We start from the raw sequence: 21,392 nt of genomic DNA on the forward strand, positions 1-21,392 counted from the left end.
TCTTCACCCTATCCCCATCTGCCTCTGAGCTCCTTGGCACATTTGTGCTGTTCAGCATCTATTTGACAAGCAAGGGCAACACAGACCGTAGGGCTGCCAAGGTGAGTTATAACATTCTCCCAGAGGAGCCCTGGGCTTTTTGACCCAGAATTTCACCCGTGCTCTGCACCTCTCTCCCAGCCCAAGGTTTCCTGCAGGAAGAGGTTTACTGTGCATGTTTGAGAGGTTGGGGTTTTTGTCCCTGGTCAGAGAGAAAGCATATGAATGCAATCAGTGAGGCATGAAGCTGTCAGCCTCAGCTCACACTGTATGTGCTCTGAGCATCCAGAGCCCATTCCAGCTCACACTAGGGGAGCCAGACTAAGGGAACAGCATTTCCCCCCTTACTTTATAGTGTACAGTTCAAGTGGGGAAACTTCATCATTTATTAGATGTAGACTAAATGTATGTGTCTTTTCTTCCCCAACTTTTCTCCCCTTCCCCTCTCTTTCTTTCTCTCCTGCATCACATCATGCTCAGGAAATCATAAACTTCAACTGCAGGAAGCTGGTGGCTTCTATGCCCCTCTTTGCCAATGCAGATCCCAACTTTGTGACATCAATGTTGACCAAGCTGCGGTTCGAGGTGTTTCAGCCAGGGGATTACATCATCCGGGAGGGCACCATTGGCAAGAAGATGTACTTCATCCAGCACGGGGTGGTGAGCGTCCTCACCAAAGGCAACAAGGAGACCAAGCTGGCAGATGGCTCCTACTTCGGAGGTGCATGTCGGTCAATCATCATTACACAGCAATACCCACTGTTACTGCTCGCGTGTTCCTTAGCTTGTCCTAGATGCACTGGGGTGGCAGCACATGGAACTGCTTCCCCAGGCACTTCTCCTCCACCCTCTCAACTGTGTGGCAGCTTCCCGGTATAGTAAATGGTGTAACAGGAAGTGAGTGGGACTCACAGGCAGTTCAGGAGTATAGATAATAAGTAGCAAAATGGAGAAGGGAAAGTTGGCTCTTGCACGTTCATTTCTTTTTGCCCTGAGCAGACTGACACATCTGTGAAGCTGAGAACCTAAAGGGAAAAAATGGAGCATTCTCCAAGTGCATTCCTACTGTTTTCTAGTCCTGCTGTCTGGCATCTATCATACAAAGAACAGGATAAATGTGGAGGAAAACAACATAGTCCATCTTCCAGCCTGTGGCTCAGCAAAATGTTGTGGTCACCAAGCAGGGGTAATCTGTCAGCAGCAGAGCTCAGGAACAGGGGAACCGGCATGAGGTCAGGAAAGCCTGTAAAAGATTGGAGATAGTGCTCTTATGAGCAACACAGAGAAATCCATCCTGTCAGAGCCCCGTGAAGACCTCACTGAGCCCCGACAGACAGCCCTCTGTTAGATGCACGTTTCAGTACACACACTGAATGCCCCCAAATTAATGGCTTACTGAGAGGGGGCAGGAGGTAACCTGCTTTTCCTTCCCTACTCTAAAGCCTTTTCTCTATTAAAAAATCCCTGTCATGCATTTCCTACAATCATACGTTCAGTTCTTGTGAAACAGCATGTCTGCATCTACCTGGACTCTGCATGTTCCTAACAAATTAGGTCAGTTTGGTGGGGTTTGGAGTTCCAGGGTTGGAGACAATGCTTTGGGATAGACACAGAATGAATCCTTAGCATGGTGGTGTGGCTTGGCACCCAGCATGCAGCACAATGAAGAGTGCTGTCAGTCTCTAAGACACACCATCTGTCTTCAGGTGTCTGCCTTAGATGCCCACACTGTGTGTAATGAGTGGAAAAGCAGGACACAGGAGCTCTCTGCTGAGTGCACGAGGAGCGTCCATGCCAAAGTCAGACAAGGGCTTTCTGTTCTGTAGTAAGCTGAGCACCCTCCTAAGAGCAGATGAATGCAGGGTAAATAAACCAAGAGTCAGTAGGTGCCACTAACTTGAATTTCCCTGGCAATCTGTAACCTTGTGTCATATCCCAGACTGGTTTAGGTTGGAAAGGGCCTCAAAGCTCATCCAGTTCCAACCCCTTGCCACAGGCAGGGACCCCTTCCATTGGAGCAGCTTGCTCCAAGCCCCTGTGTCCAACCTGGCCTTGAGCACTGCCAGGGATGGGGCAGCCACAGCTTCTCTGGGCACCCTGTGCCAGTGCCTCCGCACCCTCACAGGGAAGAGCTTCTGCCTCAGAGCTCATCTCAGTCTCCCCTCGGGCAGGTTCAAGCCATTCCCCTTGGCCTGTCCCTACAGGCCCTTGTCCAAAGCCCTTCTCCAGGTTCCCTGCAGCCCCTTTAGGCACTGGAGCTGCTCTCAGGTCTCCCCTTCAGGAGCCTTCTCTTGTCCAGGCTGCCCCAGCCCAGCTCTCTCAGCCTGGCTCCAGAGCAGAGCTGCTCCAGCCCTCGCAGCATCCCCATGGCCTCCTCTGGCCTCGCTCCAGCAGCCCCACGTCCCTCTTGTGCTGCTGCCCCAGAGCTGGATCAGGGCTGCAGGGGGGGGTCTCCCCAGAGCACAGCAGAGGGGCAGGATCCCCTCCCTGAGCTGCTGCTCACGCTCTGGGGGTGCAGCCCAGCACACAAGGGGGTTCTGTGCTTAAGTGCACACTGAAGCCGGGTCATGGGGAGCTTCTGTCAAGCAGCACTCCCAAGTTCTTCTTTTCGGGCTGCTCCCTCCAGACTCCTCCAGCCTGTGTTTGTGCTGGGGATTGCCCCAACCAGTGCAGGACCTTGCACAATCCTACAAAAATCTTTGAGAAGACAAATGTTCTGGTGTTGGGATCAAAGTTATGCCCAGGCATCAAGCCACAGTCAGCAAAGAGCCTTTACTACAAATCCAGAGAGGGAACTAGCTTCAGCGAGAGCACAGCTTCCCCTACTCCTCCCAGTGCCCATGGGGAGCTGGAGAAGGACAGCTTCTCCAGTCTGAATGGCCAAATGGTATCTTTGATAATCCGCTATCCCCAAACTTGCCTGGCTAATGAGATCAGCAGAATCATGGAGCTGTGTTTTGGTAGCAGCTGCCACAGCTTAGCCCCCGGTACTGTAAACTGTTACTGCACATACAGAATGTTACCCCTGCTGATATTCTTGGGGGAGAGGAGGAAGAGTCCACCTCAAGAGGCGACAGGGTGGCAGGCAAAGTGGTGATGCCCATCCCCATGCGCTCAGGCTGGCTCTTCCCTTGCAGAAATCTGCCTGCTGACACGGGGCCGGCGCACGGCCAGCGTGCGAGCAGACACCTACTGCCGCCTCTACTCCCTCTCCGTGGATAACTTCAATGAGGTGCTGGAGGAGTACCCCATGATGCGGCGAGCGTTTGAGACAGTGGCTCTGGACAGGCTGGACAGAATCGGTGAGTAGAAGGTGTGGGGGGGTTTCTCGTTCCTGTTGCCTGCTGCTCTGACAGCCCATCTCCAGCCTTTGTCCTTAGATCCTTTGATGGAGTTGGGAACTGAAGGAGATCATAGAATCATAGAATGGTTTGGGATGAAAGGAGTTTAAGGTCATCTAGTTCCAACCCCATTGCCATGGGCAAGGGTACCTCACACTAGGCTATGTGACCCGAGGCGCTGTCCAACCCATCTCTCTGTGCCTGACTTCAGCTCCTACCAGGAGCCCTGTTCACAATCAGTTGAGTCTGCATTCTTCTCTCTCTTTGTTCCTTACACGTAAACATTTTTGCCAGCCTCTGCTTCCATTCATTTCCAAGATCAGTGTGAGGCCATGAGGGCCATGCTGGTGCATTCACTAGGGTTTGAATTTTAGCTCAAAATGTGTAAACACGCAATCAGTAAAAACCTCTCCCCCAGCCCAAAGCAAACACAAGTAACCAAATGGTATTAATGCCTTGTTGCAGCATAGTGATCCTCACCTTGTGCAGTGGGAGACATAATCTCTTCTGCAAGCACCCCTGTCTAACTAGGGAAGAGAAGGATAATGTTCTTCGGTCACAACCAGAGATGTTTTAACACAGAGATTAAGTGACTTATGCAAGAACAGGCAAGACTTCTTTGCAGAGTTGAGGACTGAGCATTTCAGAGTCCTGCACTAACTCCTTTAGCTGCTTATTTTACATCTCTTCACAGTGCATTCATTTTCATTGCTTTCCGGAATCCAAAAGGTCAATGCAGGGCTGAGTACAATGCAAAAGGAGAGGAGGATGATGGGGTGAGGAGGGTAAGGAATAAGCTGGTGTCCCAGCAAGAGGTGCAGTGCCTCTGGGGCTGCTTATGCCAAGAACACTGTATTCTGGGCATCTCATTACCTGCTGCAGATCAGAAATGTGACCCCTGAGTAAAAGGGTAGGAGCTTAATATGTAGAGTTTGGCAGAGTCTATGATAATGAGGCCCTAGTATAAGTAGCAAGAGTGCCATCGTTTAGGTTATTTAAATTTCACTGTAAAACTGCTGAGAAAATGAAATGTCAGGCACTGGCAGGGATGGTCTAACTCGACTTTATCAAATCTTCCGGATTTAGGTGGTCAGAACTGCTCAGGTTCCTAGCTTGATGCTTCCTGTGGCTGTGTGTACAGGTGGGCAGGCTGTCCTGCGTCTGTTTGCTGCTGCCCACCTACCTAAAATCCATGGAAAATTCCAACCCAGCATAAAGAACCTCACATGCTTCTGCCATCAGAGGAATTCCTTCCTTCCACAGGCAGCTGCAAAATATCAACATCAAGTCAGGAGGTGACACAGGAACAACAGGGCCTTTGGTGCAGAACTCTGGCATTAGCCTTCCCTCCTTTTGCCATTCTGCTGACCTGAGACACCATCAGTCCCTGTGTCACAGAAGAGGCAGAACTCTTCAGGGTCAAACAGTGAAAATCCTTCTGCTACCCTTGTTTCCCTGGCAGCCAGACCTGGGAGCTGCCTGTTCTTTCAACTTGACATCCTCTACTGTTGTGAAATAGCAGCTTCATAGCAGTTTCCAACCCTGTTGTGCCCTGCAGTCTTTGGTTTGATTTTCCTGAAAGAGCCTTAGTGATTTATGTGTACCCAGCTCTTTAAAATAAGGCATTTCTTCACTTCCCTCTGAAACTTGCACCATCCAGAAAGAGCGGTGCATTAGCTGTGTAACAGCATCTGATTTTTTTAGGTGTCAAGGTGGCTGCATTCTGCTTGGTCTCTCTCTGAAAGCAGAGGGATTATTCTACAAGACTGAAGTTAAGGAACAGAAGTCCATAAAAGCTGGGTATGAACAGAAGCAGGACCATGGTTTTGGTTCCTGTTATGTTCTGCTCAGGATTTGGACACAAGCTGGAAGCAAATGGGATCTTCTTTCTGAGTCAATGGTGCATTCACTAACTCCCTCCTACCCAGATGACAACATGTCCTTGAGAAGCCCATGCGTCACTGAGTACACAAAATGTTTCAGAGGGCTCTTTCACTGTTCTGGTACCAGGATAGGATCCATCCAGTGTTCCCCCATGCAGTACAAGGAGAAAAATCTCAGTCCATTCAGTCACTGTGGCTGGAGAGATTTTTACAGGATTACGTGCTACACGGAGGATTTGGAAAGCATGGTCTAAGCTTGTCAAGGTGGCAGGGAGGCAGGATGAAGATGTAAGACCTTATCCCTTGAAGCAACAGGAATAATACTGGTCAACAGGAGGTGTGATGAGGCATTCACTTTGCAGAGCAAATGCAGTTTGAAAGCCTGTGGCTAAGGGGAAAGCGCAGGGCAGATGCACCCTGATCCCTGTGCCCAATCTCCTCCTGTTTGTGGATGGGCAGTGCAGCAGCCTGGAAACTGTCGCTGGTGGTTCTGCAAAGAGCATGTTGGTGGATCCTTCTAACCTCTGCTGTTAATGGGAATTGATATTGGCATCCTGCCTGTTCCATGTATTGCTTGGGAAGATGTTTTCCAGAGCTCTTTAAAGACTGGCTGGTGTTATTCTCCATGATTTGACTGAGGCTGGGTTCTACAAAGACTTGTGTCTGAGTAACTTCAGACTCTAAAGAACTCCTCACCCTGCAGAATATCACATACCCCACTTTCTGCAGCTTCAGATGGAGACTAGAGACATTTAGGCTGATCATTGATTAATGATCATTTTATCACACATTAAATCTTCCATTTTTTCTTGTTAGTGACCAAGCTGTGACAGTCTTTGCAGTATTTCTGTGGGGAAATGAGTTGTTCTTTTCTCCAGTGAGTAATTCTTTGTCTGATGAGCATTTGTGAATGTCCCAGTTTGTGATGCACCACTTACTTACACAGGTCGCATCGTTCTGTTCCTGCCTGGCTTTGAAACTGGCTTTCAGTGACCACTGAAGCTTAAAATTAGATTTTCACAAACATTTGCACTTGTAAAACACAATGTTCGTTGAAAGTAAATACAAGACAGGGCGTGAGTATTGTTGAATCAAAAGTCACTGATGCATCCCCAAAACTACTGAGGGACAATTACTTCCAGTGTTGGCTCTGCTGTAATAAACACCATCAATGTCTGGGTGAGGTTGCTCCCCATCCGTATCAAGGTCACTGGTGGGAGCTGACAGCACATTTACAGCCAGAGGAAGTTACTTGTTCTTTTGCATCAGGCTTTTTTCACCCCCTAGTTTGAAATGGTTGCATTTTGAAGGCCAGTTGTAGATGTTTTGATACAAGGATCCCAGTTAAGTCAGGACTCACATTGCCTCCAGGCATTGCAGATGCTAAAACACCAGAAGCTCAGACAATGCAATACAAGTCTCCAAATAAAAAATACTGTTCTGGTACAAGAGTGTCAGTTCAAGATCTTATAGTGGTAGGAGTTTTAAAAGCTTTGTCATGCAAACAAGCCACAAAAATAGATGTTCCCAACCATTTGCCTGTGCATCCTGTTTGCCAGCTCTTGACCATGCTTCTGCAATTGAAATCCTATTGGGTTTGTGACCCTACTTGTCCAGGTCATGACTAATACTGTGGGATCTGCTGCCTCAGAGGAAGGGCTGGTGTTAGGTGAGGGGAAGTATGAATGAGATCTGGGATCCATGCCAAGCTCTGCCACACGTTCCCTCTTTGTCCTTCGCATGCCTTTGCTCTGTGCCTCAATTCCTCAGATCTTCCACAGGTAAAATAAGGCTAACAAAAGTGGAGCTTGGTCTTTGAATGCCTCTCAGCTGCCTGCTCCATGGCAAGTACCCTGCAAAATCAGATGGATAAATGGAACAGGCTGAAATGTGTATAAATAAACCAAGATGTACTCAGCGTAAATTTTATACTGTATCTACACTGTAGGATAGATTTGTTTACTGTGTGCAGGTGAGTAGCTCCAAAGAGCTGCACATGTGAGGTGAGCAAGTAGATTTGCTCGTGAGGAGGTACAGATAGATAGATAGATAGATAGATAGATAGATAAATAGATAGATAGATGGATGCTTCTTATTCAAGACTGCTGATGCAGGCACAGGTGATGTAAGGATAGAAGTTCCTCTGTCCCAGGTATAGAGTGCTAGAGTGTGTGCTCTGGGAGAAAGCATTCTTTCAAACTCACATTGAACTCTTCCTTAAGGCAGTGAAATCATAATCCAAGTGCTGAGCAAGGCAGGGTGCAATGGCTGACGTGAGGTACCACGGTTCTACTCCATTTTGTCTTCTGTGGTTACCTGAATAACCCACAAACTCGACTGCTCATGAGGACTCAAAGTTCAGGTATCACTTTGTATTCCTCTGACATGAAATCCTCCCCCCTCATTCCAATACTACAACTTTTACAGTCATCAGAGAGAAAAAGGCATATAGAGTATGACAGGTCTTCTGCTATGGTGGCTAGCTGAAATGGCTTAGGTGAATCACCCCTGGAAGTGCTGTCTAGCCCAGGTATGCAGGGTGAGTTGAACTTGAGCAGGAATTGAATAATGGAATGTGAAAGCCAGGTTTTCTGTTTAGCCTAAGGCAAAACACCAGCAAATCAGCAGCCATGAGTCACTTCAGCTTAATGAAGGTGAATTGGCGACTGTGTTCACCTCATAAAATGCCATTTCTCTTGCAACTCTAGTTAGAAAATAAAGCTCAAGACACCCCAGTAGAAGGGACAGTGCAGGGTGGTGGTGAGATATCGGGAGACCTGTCTTTAACTTTGTAAATGACCGTGGTTTACATCGGTCCATCCCAGCCCATGTCCCTTGCAGGGTGCAAATTCTCCAGGAAGTTTGGTCTTCTGGACAGGAGTCACTACTATTGCAAATGGGTACTGGCTAACTGGGAGAAATGGAGCAGTGCTGGGAGAGTTGTAAGAGATACAACATAGTACAACCTACTGTCCTGGGTTCAGCAGTAGCAGTCATTTTTTCTCCTTCTTAGTAGCTGGTGCAGTGCTGTGGTTTTGACTTTCGGCCTGGGAACAGCACTGATAACACCGATGGTTTTAGTTACTGCTCAAATGTTTGGTCTGACCAAGGACTTTCTGAGTCCCATGCTCTGCAGGGAGAAGGGGAAGCCAGGAGGAAGCAGAGACAGGACACCTGACCCAAACTGACCAAAGAAGTATTCCATACCACAACACGTCATGCCCGGAGAGTTACCCGAAAGGGCTGGCTCACTGCTCGGTTGGGCTGGGTGTTGACGGGTGGTATTGTATTCTCTTCCCCTGTTATTTCCCTTATCATTATTATCATTGGTGGTAGCAGCAGTGATTTGTGTTATACCTTAGTTACTGGGCTGTTCTTATCTCAGCCCATGAGAGTTACATTCATTCCACTCTCCTCCCCATCCCTCTGGGGGGGGGGGGGGGGGGGGCAATGGGGGGGAAGAAAAGGGGGGACTGAGCAAGAGGGCTGCGTGGCTGACTTATGGCCTGGGCTTAAACCACGACACCTACCTACATAGGTTGCCCAAGTTGTCAGTTCCTTATATATAGAGAGAGCCAACTGCACAGCTCTTGGCTATCTATCTGCATCAAAATAAACCACCTGTTCAGATCCCATTTTACCATTCCATCAACTTCAAAAATAATTTTCAATCTCCTCTTTAATTACATGAAGTAAGACCTGCTTCCCAGCCACTCCTCTGGCCTCATGGGACTTTTCCTGCCTTGAAGGCCATTCAGTAGCTGTCTGCAAGAAGAGCAGGCTACAGAGCACAAAAGTGAAAGGAAACCAGTTCCAGAATGTCCAGAGTTTTCCAGAATGTGTCCTTGTCACAGCTGTTAGTGCTAGGAGGGCACTGAGAATTGAGTGCAGGAGCTTTGGCTTCAGATAAAAAAGCACTTCTGCCACTTTGAGGAGAAGGCAGTTCCTTGGCTTCAGCTGCCAGTGGTGAGTAAGAGCCAGGACTGTATGCTTCAGGCAGCAAAGGGCATCACGGGCACTCCAGAGTTGCACAGCTCTTACACCTCCTCACGGATATTGACAGTCACATTCCTCTGAGAAATTCTGTGCTTTTCTGCAAAGCTCTGTATGATGGGCATAAATGTGAGGAGTGGAGGCAAGAGCTTAATTGTTGTTTAACTGTCGCGAGGTTCATCAGCTCACATTATTCACTGTGTATCATTCGACCTACAGCGCTTTGGCCCAGGTAAAAGTGAATGTTCTGACTGTTAAGAGTTGCCATATATTTTGGAAGATAACTATTTGGTAGATGGAAGAAGTGGAACAATCAGTGGCAGGGCTGAACTGTTCAGGGAGGGAAAACCTCCACTTGAAAAGATGGGGAGTTGTCCATTTTAAGGTTTTGAACACATTATTGTTGAAGATGTTATCAAGAAATATTCAGTGACCCTCCCCAGTACAATGTGCTTTACACTGATCACATTGATTTCCCTTTCAGTGTGGCTTTCCTGCAATAAAACCCCTGCATACAAGTCTAATTCCATATAGTTTTGCAGAGGACAGAACAGGGGAGGAGAGCTTGTTGTACCCTGGACCTTGAAGAATTTGGCTTTAGCACTACAGTGTATGCAGCCTTGTGCATACCAGGGCATAAATGGTAATTACTGCAGAGCAGTTTGAGAGCTGCACATCTCGGCTCTGATGTATTGACACAGCCAGGCTCTCAGGGATGTTCATCTGAATTGGTGTCTAGAGCAGATTTGTTAACAATGCTGAACTCTTCTATGGATGCTTCTAGAGCTAATCCAGCTGGATCAGCTTTGCTTCCAAGCTTTGCTTCTGAGGGTACTTCAGTTGTGAGCAGAAGCCTTTACATGATAGTTAACACCGTTCAGTGTGGGTTAAGTTACATCTGAGAGAAAGGCTGGAACAGGAAAGGAAGCCCAAATTCTTACTGGGAGTTAAGAATTATTTTGAAATCTCTGTTCCAGCTAATTTCATAGCATCATGAAATCATGGAATGGTTTGGGTTGGAAAGGACCTCAAAGCTCATCCAGTTCCAACTCCTGCCACAGGCAGGGACCCCTTCCACTGGAGCAGCTTGCTCCAAGCCCCTGTGTCCAACCCGGCCTTGAGCACTGCCAGGGATGGGGCAGCCACAGCTTCTCTGGGCACCCTGTGCCAGCGCCTCAGCACCCTCCCAGGGAAGAGCTTCTGCCTCAGAGCTCATCTGAGTCTCCCCTCTGGCAGGTTAAAGCCGTTCCCCTTGGCCTGTCCCTACAGGCCCTTCTCCAAAGCCCCTCTCCAGGTTTCCTGCAGCCCCTTTAGGCACTGGAGCTGCTCTAAGGTCTCCCCTTAAGAAGCCTTCTCCAAGCTGCCCCAGCCCAGCTCTCTCAGCCTGGCTCCAGAGCAGATATCCTGTTATTTATTTAATGTTTAAATGATTACCCAAACGGAGCAGCTCAGGGTACAAGTAACCCCCCAGGCAAGGGAGGGCAAAGACCACCATCAGCACTGCTGTGAGCCCTTTGCTGCATCAGCGATCTGAGCAGTGTGTTCACTACCCAGTCCTCTGAATTATAAGAAGTGAGGAGCAGAAAGAAGTCACCATGTGGCAGTGGGCAGGCACCATGACAGCAGGGCAGGCAGAAGGCAGTCTAATAAAGTGAGATTATTTCAAATCCATGCAAATTCAGATAGCGATTTAGTGACCTGAATTCTTAAAGTACAGCCAGTGGGCTTGGAACTGTATTCTCTTTCATTTCCTCAGTGTCTGTGCAGAGTTTTCACAACAAAAAGCTAATTTTGATGATTTGATGGAAGAATTAGTGTTGAGTGCTGGCTCCTTTTACGAAATCACATGAGCTTTTCTCCCTGTTCTTTTGTGTGCTCTCTACAGTCGAGGAAAATGTGACTTTGCAGTTCGTTGTTAAGGGAGCAACATCTATTTGCTTAGTTTCCATAATTTTACATACCCGACTCCACTTCAAAGCTCCAATAGCTTTGCTAGGAACATCTAGGTTTTAAATATCTTACTTTTTTCACCCCCTTCTATTTAGCCTGTTGTTACAGTGAGGAAAATTGGGAGCTTTTAGAACCCAGAGCACTCCATTGATGGTACTTATTTTTGTCTGACTTAGGGAAGAAATCATATTGAGAACAAAAAACATCAGTTGTGCCATGGAGACCTTTGAGTCTTAAGTCCTTTGCCTGACATTGCTCCTGTAGCTGCCTCAGTCCTGTTAAGGGGCACATCCAGGCCAAGGGGTTGCTTTGGAGCCACCCAGTCCTCCCATTATGTTATCTCAGTAAATTTGGATCGTGCTTTTGGGGTTAGGAGAAGTGCTTGGGTAGACTGTTTATCTCAATACCTTAGACTCAGCACTTCATGCGGGATAAAGAACATAGAAGAAGAAACTAACATCCAGCCTCCCTGCTTCCGTGATGAGATTAAATTGGAAAGGGGAGTCCCTTTTCCTTTCTTTTAATGAAGCTTCTCCCTGGCTTAGCAAGAACACAGGGCTCCACCGTGGTTCACTGAGCATAGCTCTGAGCTGAGGAACATCGTTTCGGTTGGGGTTACGTGGGGCCAAACTAATCAGTTCTCTGATTGCTGTCTTTACTGCTCTTCTCTGGAGGCAGAGGATGTGGCGGTAAATCCAGAGCAGGAAAAAGGAATTTGAAACTGAAGCAATTTAATATATAAGATGATGATGAGAAATAATCTCAGAACTACCTCCCCAAGCAAAAGTGCCTCCTACTGCCTCATCCCACTGTTGGCTGATTTTCATGCAGGACCTGAGACAGACCTGCCAAGAAAACATCTTCATCCCACCAGCATTTTCCTGTTCTGATCTGGTGCTGTTTGGAAGGAGGATTTGCTTCAGAAGCACCTAATAAGCACCTTATATCTCTGTGTGGAAACATGATGTAAATGATGCAATTCATTAGAATGGTGAAACCCATGAATTCTTCAGTTTGGTAACCAGTTCCAATTTGAATAATGACTCTGAAACATTCCTCTGCCCTTCAGTAACCGAAAGAAGCTTTTCAGTCATTTGGTGGTTAATATTCTGGAGCAGAAATTTGAGACTTTCTTGGCAAAAGAGAAAAGCAAAAGTTGATCTAATGAAGAGATTAATAGATTCAAGCTGGGCTCAGGAAGACAGGGAAGTGGAATGTAACTGCAAAGGAGAACTGAAACGTTCTGGTTTAAAAACTAACAAACCTCCTAATTCCAAGGGTTTTGCTGGAATTGTTTTCTCAGTTTGACACAAATTTCAGGAGCTTTGATCAAAATGCTCACAGGAAGTAGTATGTATGTTTGGGAAATGTTAGCATATTCTCTGTTTAGTGCTCTGCCAAGGACACCAGAGGCTGCTGAGCAGCTCGTCCTGTGTTGTCAAGAGCTCGGGTTATGAAAACATCAATCCCCTCAGTTCATCCGTGCAGCTCTGATTAACATCACTTGGGTTCTCATCTCAGTTGAGGGCAGCCTTGAAAATTGCAGGTTATTCAAGCACAGACAGGCAAATCAGAAGCCAAAGATAGGTGATATGGAATTAAAGGAGTGAGCTGAGGTGTAATGATGGAAACACAGAGCAGTTGATGGTATTTAGCCTTCTGGAAATCTGCATTAGCAACACAGAATCAGAATCCCAGACTGCTTTGGGTTAGAAGGGACCTTAAAGCTCATCCAGTTCCAACCCCTGCCACAGACAGGGACACCTTCCACTGGAGCAGCTTGCTCCAAGCCCCTGTGTCCAACCTGGCCTTGAGCACTGCCAGGGATGGGGCAGCCACAGCTTCTCTGGGCACCCTGTGCCAGTGCCTCAGCATCCTCACAGGGAAGAGCTTGTTTCTCCTTTTTCTATCCGTCATCAATCCTCCTCATCCTGGTTTTGCTACAGTTTGTTGTCAGGAAAGCAAATGTCAAAAGGCAGCTTTTTTGCCTGCCTGCTTTGAACACAGCATGTTGACTCCCATCTGCATCCTGACCTTGCAGGTGTGCAAGAAAGCTACAGATTCCCCATGCTGGGATTTGTACCTTCAACTCTGGAGAGAATGATTACAAACCTGCAGCTGAATCCCTCTTGAACTCTCTGTCATTCTTATTTAGATAGGGTGTTCCTTCTCTCCAGACCACAGCAGTTAATATTTCTGTTTCTGTTTAATCAGCTCTTTGTGATTAATGTGTTTGTGAGCAAACAAATGTCATTATAGTAGATACCAAGTGGAAATTACTGTGTGTGCAGCATAGCTCTAAGCCGTTCACTGTATATTCACTGCAAAAATGCTCTGAAGTTTAAAGGTGACATTCATGGTCTCTCTGGTGTGCCTGGCTGCAGGAAGGGCGGGTAGAACTGAGATCACAGGAATGCCAGTGCTGTCTATTCCAGTCCAGTTTACAATGAAATGGTATTATACACTGTTTATATCTCCTACACATTCACTTCCAGGGCAAACAAGCTCTCCAGCAACTGTAATGACATTAGGAGCTCCAAACACTCTTTGCCTTCAGAACTACGTCCTTCCAGGGGCTGGTATTATTCTCCAATGCAGGAAAAGAAAGGTCAATTCATGTGCCTTGATGTTTTTTTAGGAGGGAGTGAATAGCAGCAGGTGAAACACAAAAGCATTAAACATCTCGCTACCCACAGCAGACATCATGAATTCACCAGTTGCAGAACGAGAATCAGTTGCTAGAGCCACATCTTGTGATAAAGAGAGAAACGCTTTAAAAAGTACAAGGAAAAATCCTTAGTGTGTTCTTCCAATGCTTAACTACAGTCACAGTTAGATTGCTCCTGCTTTTTTTAATGGGCTTGTGTAAAGTCACAGTATCTCATGGGTCCTTCTGGACCTGAAGAGAAAGGTTTTTAACAGCTTCCTTTGTGAAATTCCATATAAATCAGTATCAGATCATCACTTCTCTGACTGAATTGTAGTTACTGATGTTTTCAAGCCTGATCCTTGTGGGTGTTTTCTGTACCTTTTCATACCTTGCAGCTGGACACTAGAACTAAACCATCAAACCTAGCATGATATGTGGGGTAAAGATCCATTATACACTAAAGAAATAAAAGCAACTATATGGATGTTATCTATGCACAAACCTGTTCCCACATTAAATTATTATAGTTTTATTGAGTTCGAGTGATAGTAAATAGTGAGGGATGCTGGGGAGGGACTCTTTGTCAGGGACTGTAGTGACAGGACAAGGGGTAAAGGGTTAAAACTGAAACAGGGGAAGTTTAGACTGGATATAAGGAGGAAATTCTTTCCTGTTAGGGTGGTGAGACACTGGAATCGGTTGCCCAGGGAGGTTGTGAGTGCTCCATCCCTGGCAGTGTTCAAGGCCAGGTTGGATGAAGCCTTGTGTTGGATGGTTTAGTGAGAGGTGTCCCTGTCCATGGCAGGGGGGTTGGAACTGGATGATCTTGAGGTCCTTTCCAACCCTAACCATTCTATGATTCTATGATTCTGTCAGTGCATAACAGTCTGAAGTGTGACTGGTATAGGATTGAAAGGAAATTCCACTGGAACTACTCACTGGGAACTACTACCCAACATGGCAGCCCGTTCTTAACCATTCCTTCTTGGAAACTAGCAGCTGACCAGTTTAAACCAGAATGCTGTAGGAGGCAAATTTAGTATCATTCCATGGACTTAGTCGATAATATCAATGCTCTTGAAAGGTGTGATTTCATGAGCGTGAGACAAGTTTAATGGACATGAGCTGTGCCACCAGCCTTTAATTCCTAAATCATTACATGATTCGGGGGTTAAAATACAGAAAATGAGGCCCTTCCCCATCCATGCGTCCATCCCCTGCTCTCTAAGTCCACAGCAGTTGGCACCCTGTCCTTTTGTCTGTTTGCCCTTGTCCTGTACAGGAGCTAGAAGTGATATTTGAATCAGGTTCAGGAGGAGGGCGAATACAGCTTCTGATCCGACCCAAACTGGCTGGTACCTCCTTTGGAGGTGACCCTTCTGTGCTCACCCCCCTGAGCTTCAGCTACAAAGTGAGCTGTGTACAGACACGCAGCCGTAGGGCCAGGGTGCCCCTGCACGCGCAGACACGTAGAGACAGCATGCAGAGCAGTTCTAGGCTGAACCCTTCAAATCCAAACAGCTTCAGTAGAAACAGCAGAGGTACTGCCATCAATTCAAATTGGCATATGTTGTCAGGAGAGAGGTCCCTTGAAAAAGCAAGAACAGGGATCTGATCTGCACTAATTTTATAAGAAAGTCATTCAAATCAGCATACACCAGCTCCTTATCAACCAAGTTATTGACTGGCATGTTACGAGAACAGAGCTTTAAAAGGCATTTAGAACATGGCCTGACCATATCAGAAACACTCTCCTTTGAGAAATCATTTGTGCTCTGGTAAAAGGTCATCACTGGCAGCATCTCCTACCCCATCACTGAATAGTTCTGTCCTTCAGTCCAGGAGAGTGGATCCATCCAGACCACACAAACTCATTACACCACTTTTTCCAACCCACTGGAAAGGTAAAGCACATGCTGATATTTTGCTGCAGGCTTGGAAGTCCAGCTGGAACATGCAGTTTGCTAGCCTGCAGTTCCTTAAAGTCTGGGCTAGAAGAGCACAGCCAAGATGCAGCATGGCTGAGGTCATTTACTTGAGCCAGCTTGAGCTCTTCCAGCACACAAAGTCCTTCTGTCCCTTGTTCCTAGAGAAATTTCAACTCAAACCACTCCAGAGGGAACACGTTACATGACACAGATGAGGAAAAGAAGAGTAACTGAAGACTCAGGAGACTTCACTGGGCTTATGTGTATGAGGTTTTCCTTTGCAAACACACACACAAAAAATTGCAGCCTTTGGGTTTATTGTTTATTTCTAATGGAAGTTCAGATTATGAGGTTAAAATGGGAATCTTCCAGATTCATGAGCTTTGCTACCCATCTGCCACACTTACCAAAAGTGGCTTTACTGTCTAACTAAAATTGTGTCCTGTCAGGCACATTTTGATGGGATCTTAAAGTGTGTTGATCATAACGCAAAAGCAGAAGATGTGATGTTTGTCACCTTGTAGCTGGAACACTGATCCTATAATGACAGTGGAGGGGAGACAGTGCCAACAGTTTGAGGGAAGCCTGGCAGGAAGCTTTGAGGAACCCTCCCATTCATTGACATCCCAGAATGACTCTTTCTCTCTTCACTTTCACTACAGGCAAGAAAAATTCCATTCTGCTGCACAAAGTCCAGCATGACCTCAATTCGGGTGTTTTCAACTACCAGGAGAATGAGATCATCCAGCAGATCGTGCAGCACGACAGGGAAATGGCACACTGTGCTCACAACGTCCAGGCTGCCGCCGCTGCCGCATCCACTCCCACCCCTGTCATCTGGACCCCACTGATCCAGGCACCCCTGCAAGCTGCAGCAGCCACCACTTCTGTCGCTATAGCTCTCACCCACCATCCACGCCTCCCAACAGCCATCTTCCGTCCTCCTGTGTCCGTCCTGGGCTCCTTGGGACAGCAATCCAACCAAACTCCAAGACAGCTAAAACGAATCCAGTCTCTAATCCCGTCCACGGGTCCTTCTGCCGTTGGCTCTCCCTCCAGTACTCCGTCCCAGCTGCATACCCCAGGAGCAGAAACCCCTTCCTCCTCCTCCTTCCACATCCAGCAGCTTGCAGGATTCTCAGCAGCCGCTGGCTTAGGCCAGTTCCAGGTGGGCTCCCCTCCAAGCAGCTCAAGCCAGCCGGGTTTGAGCAGCGCATCCACAGCGGGACTGAGCCAGTTCCAACATGGGAATTCTGGATCACCCTTAGGTACAGCCCAGTCCATGCAGCAGCCACAGCAGCAGCAGCCACAGCAGCAGCAGCAGCAGCAGCAGCCAGCCCTTTCCAGCAGTGGATTTGGGCATTTCCAGCAAGCCACAACTGGATCCCCATCAACATCTCTCACCCAGCTCTCATCAAACTCACCCCCCAGTCTTCTCAACCAGTTCCAGCCCACCACAAGACCACTGCAGGGGGGACAATTACAGCAGCTGTCGGGCAGTGGGACTTTGGGAGGAATGAATCACTTCCAGCCCCCTCCTTCTTCCAACTCTCCATCTTCCAGCCTAAGCCAGCTGGCACAGGTCTCTGGTGGGCCGTCCTCAGGCCTGTGCCAAACGCATCCAAGTGCATTAGGATCTTTAACTGGAACGATAGCCCAGCTCCACCAAGAACGGCCACCTTTTGCCTCCATGTCTCCACTACAGCAGCCTGGTGTCGCCTCTCCCTGTTATACCCCTTCTGGCCTTAGTCCTCCTAGTCAGAGCCCAGTAGCAACAAGAACTTTTCAATGTGGCCCTTCTGGGGCCTCAGGCTCTCACGGCTCTTTGCTCCTGCCTCAGACCGCCAGCCCACCTTCGCAGATCCTGCAGGCCAAGAGCACGCCGCCGGTGCCGCCGGGACGTCTGAACCAGGACATCAAGTTGATTTCTGCTTCCCAGCCATCTTTGCCCCAAGAGCTGGCTCAGACACTGAGCCAAAGCTCTCATTCCTCTAGAGAATCCATTTCCAGCTTCTCTCCTTTCCCTGGTGGAGGGACTGGACTTCTCGGGAAGCCTTGTAGCTCAATACCTGGGCGTGTGACTTTACCGCGTCAGCTGTCCTCAGGTTCTTTACCCCATCCGCTGGTGTTTGGGGCCAGCACTGCAGGCGCTGCTTCTCTGACTGCTGGTGGGAGGAAAGAATCCATAGTGCTCACAGGGGACCTGGAACCTGTCAGATCCAAACTGCCCTCCAATTTGTGAGGACTCCTTCTGAGAGCTGGTTATGTCAGCCCTGCAGTTCAGTTCCTGATGAGACTTTCATGAATCATGTTTTCCTTTTCTTCTCCCCCTCCTTCCCATTGCTTTTTCTCCACTTCTTTTGTTTAGGTTTAACTGTGATTAGAAACAAACAAAAACCACACGAAAAAGAACAAAAAAAGAAGATAGCCAGGTATTCTTAGAGCTATAGATTTTTGGTCACTTGATTTTATAGAATATTTTAATACATGGAACAAAAGGATATGAGCAAATTTAATCCAACGAGGTAACGCACAGACAAGGTGTGTGCCTGAGCTGGAACATGTGAATGCTCAGCCATAGAAGCCACCAAAAAAGGTTTTCCCGTTGAGACAAAGATCCGAGGTTGATGTGAGCCATAAAAGGGAACATTGGGTCAGGCCTGTAGCTGGTGATTTTAAGACAGCTCTACTTGGCATCGCTTTGAACCTGAACCTGACCCACAGCACCTACTCATGGGGGACTTGGATGGACCCTGTGAGCATCAGGTTCTGCTTCCTTCCAGGTTTCCCCCTGTGACCAGCAGGCTGCAGAATAAGCAAGAAGAGGGGGAGTTTCAGCAACGTAGTCTAGGGCTTTCAGAAGGGCTGTGCTTCTGTTCACACTCCATCTGAAGTGGACAGAGGTGACCAGGAGATGGCCTGACTTCAGATGCTTGTCTCTTATTCCACTGATGCTCTAGTAGGAATGAGAAGCAATCCCTTGTAAGTTACAAGGAGGGCAGTGAATATCCCCTCTGTGGTTTTGTAGGCATCGTGGATGGTGTGGGCTGTGGAAGAAGGTATGTCTGCCCCACACCAGGGGCAGGAGAGCCCAAGCAGCAACCTCTCCGTGGTTCAGAAAGCGGGTGTGCTGCCTTCCAGGTTGGGGTGTGCAGAGTAAGGGAAGGGATGAAAATAAAGGCAGCACTTGAACCTTCCCTCTCTCATTTGAATGTCTCAGTGTCCAGGGGCTGACTGCTTTGAAGAGAAGTGATTAGAGAAGGATTGGGAGGTGGGGTGCAGCCACTCCAGCCCTCTTCCTCCTTAGCCCAGGGGAGTTTGAGCTTTGAGGCACCCAGGGTAATTCTGATGCCCAGCCAAGAATCCTCCAGATTTGCAACTGTGTTTGTCCCATTAAACCAGATTAGACCAGAAATCTGGCCAGCCATGGTCCATGCTTCTCTTCTGATGGGGGAATCTAAATCCTTTGCATGATTTCACCAGCAATAAGAGTCTGCACCTAATTGGCTTTGGTCTCACCCTGCAGTTGCAGCATCACTGGACATGTCTGGGGCCTGGCGGGCACCTTCAAGGATTTTTGAGGCACCCCTGATTTAAGGCTGTCAAAGTGGGATGCAGACAGTGAGGGGCTGTTGGGTGCACACAGCACGGAGGAGTTACAGCCTTTACCTCTAGTACAAATATCTCCCTTTACTTTGACTTTTTTTTTGGTCTTTTGCTTTCCCTTAGGCCAAGAGGTGTCTCTGGCCACCTCACTCTAAAGAGTCAGGTGCTCAACTTTTCCAACACCCATTGCACGTGTCCAGCCTCCCTCTGCTCCCAGCTCTCATGGGATCCCTCCAGCCCTCAGGCGGAAAGCAGGACTTCATGCAGCAGTGCCAAACCCCTTTCTGTTGTTACCACAGGAACAGCCCATGTCCATAGAACTCCCTCTCTCACCTCCTCTCCCCAAACACTGACTGACAGTTGGGGTTTTATACCAAATTGTTTGCAAAACCCTTGACACATGCCTGTAACTCGGATGTTGCTGCCAGCATTCCTGGCCACTCCTGCTTCAAAGTGCTTCAGTGGCTGAGAGTTCAGATGTAATCAGCTTTGGTCTTCCTTCAAGGGTCAGGGCAACTCCAGAAATGGTCTTTTTTCTACTAGCTACATACAACAACTAACTACAATGTGTGAGTGTGTGTGGTGGGAAGGGTGCATGTGTGTGTGTATAGATTTTATATATATCTATATATACACCTTTTTATATATAGTATACAGTTATACACGTATGTAGTCTATTTATGCACATGTGTAAGCACGCACACACACACACACACGTATATTTATATCTATATATATCCTCCTTTTCAAATACATGTCAGTTTTGACCCTCCTGTAGGCCTGATGGGCAGGTGAGAATTCTAACATAGAGATCCTGCTTTTCCAAATATGTACAGGTTCATCTTGAAACCAAATCAGTTGCTGGAATTGAAGCTGACTCAGACACTCTCGTGTTCTCACAGGTATGAGGCAGTTCCTAGGAGGAAGACTCACTATGTCCTTTGAAGTTTTATATTGTTTTAGCAACCTTTCTCCCTCCATATTCTAGAGGGCCCCTAGAACGAGCATCTCAAGAGGTTGGGAGCTGAGCTGGTTGGGTCTGGGGTATTGAACAGAAGTAGGTGGGAAAGGTCTTCAGCCCAGCAATGCCAAGCCCTCATGGATGACTGTCCTGTGGCTGCTGCATTGGTACTTGAATCTCAACAACCCCTGTGGACACTCTGACAAATGGAGGTGCACAGAAACACCCCGAGGGCTGTCTCTGTCTCTGTGTGTTCCATCCACCAGTCTGGTGAACATCCTCCTTCGGTTGGGTTCTTCTGCTTTGTTTCTCAAGGGGATACTGTTTGATTTGCCAGTTCTTAGCAGCGCAGTAGCCAATCTTGAGTTACTCCAACTGGACCCCAGTCAGCACTAGGCTTGTCTCCGTAGGTGGAACTATATTTATTATTATTGGGTTTTTTTGGTTGATTGGGGGGAGGGGGAGGGGAGAGTTCTTGGGGTGGGGTTTGCAATATAAAACACACAATAAAAACCTTAGTAAATAAAAATGTGAAAACCCCATTTCTCTCGCTGTCTGCTTCAAGTGTGAACTTCAGGCAACATGAGATGAGGGTTCTTTAACCCTTGGGTTAAAAACCCAAAGAAAAAACCTTGGGTGACATTTGTTTTCTGTTGCACAGGGAAGATGCAGGGGTTTGCCTCACTCCTGTCGGTATTTCCCCAAAAATCTGGTAGTTGTTTTGCAAATGTGTGTATGACAATCCTTCATATTCATAGCAGATACGGAGATGCTGGCTGACATGATCCTTGGAGAAGAGCCTGAGGAGCCCTCTCACAGGAGACAGACAAGAACAGCTTTGGAATAGGGACTGTTGCAGGAAGTAGCCAAACAATGGGAGGAAAGAAGCTGTTTTGAGGTCTCAGACTAAGCTGGATGATGATGCCAAGATCAGGACCAGGTGTGTTTTAGAAAGGTAAAACTAGACTCAGCTCCCAGCTTTTGTTTCACTCCCTCTGAGTCTTTGGGCAAACTTACTTGGATGCTGCTGGTGGCAGCTCA

The 21,392-nt window shown here is 47.5% G+C and overlaps 1 protein-coding gene across 1 annotated transcript in view; it reads left to right on the forward strand.

Moving 5' to 3' along the window:
• Positions 1-18,806, forward strand: part of HCN4 (hyperpolarization activated cyclic nucleotide gated potassium channel 4) — a 98,003-nt gene extending 79,197 nt beyond the window's left edge. The window contains exons 6-8 of the mRNA XM_065688190.1: positions 520-760; positions 3,177-3,341; positions 16,447-18,806. Coding sequence (XP_065544262.1) covers positions 520-760; positions 3,177-3,341; positions 16,447-18,026 — 1,986 coding nt within the window. The 3' untranslated portion in view covers positions 18,027-18,806. The remainder of the gene's footprint in view (positions 1-519; positions 761-3,176; positions 3,342-16,446) is intronic.
• The last annotated feature ends 2,586 nt before the right edge of the window (positions 18,807-21,392 follow it).

The sequence above is a fragment of the Lathamus discolor genome, chromosome 8, assembly GCF_037157495.1.
Source record: "Lathamus discolor isolate bLatDis1 chromosome 8, bLatDis1.hap1, whole genome shotgun sequence".
In the NCBI taxonomy this organism is placed as follows: Eukaryota; Metazoa; Chordata; class Aves; order Psittaciformes; family Psittacidae; genus Lathamus; species Lathamus discolor.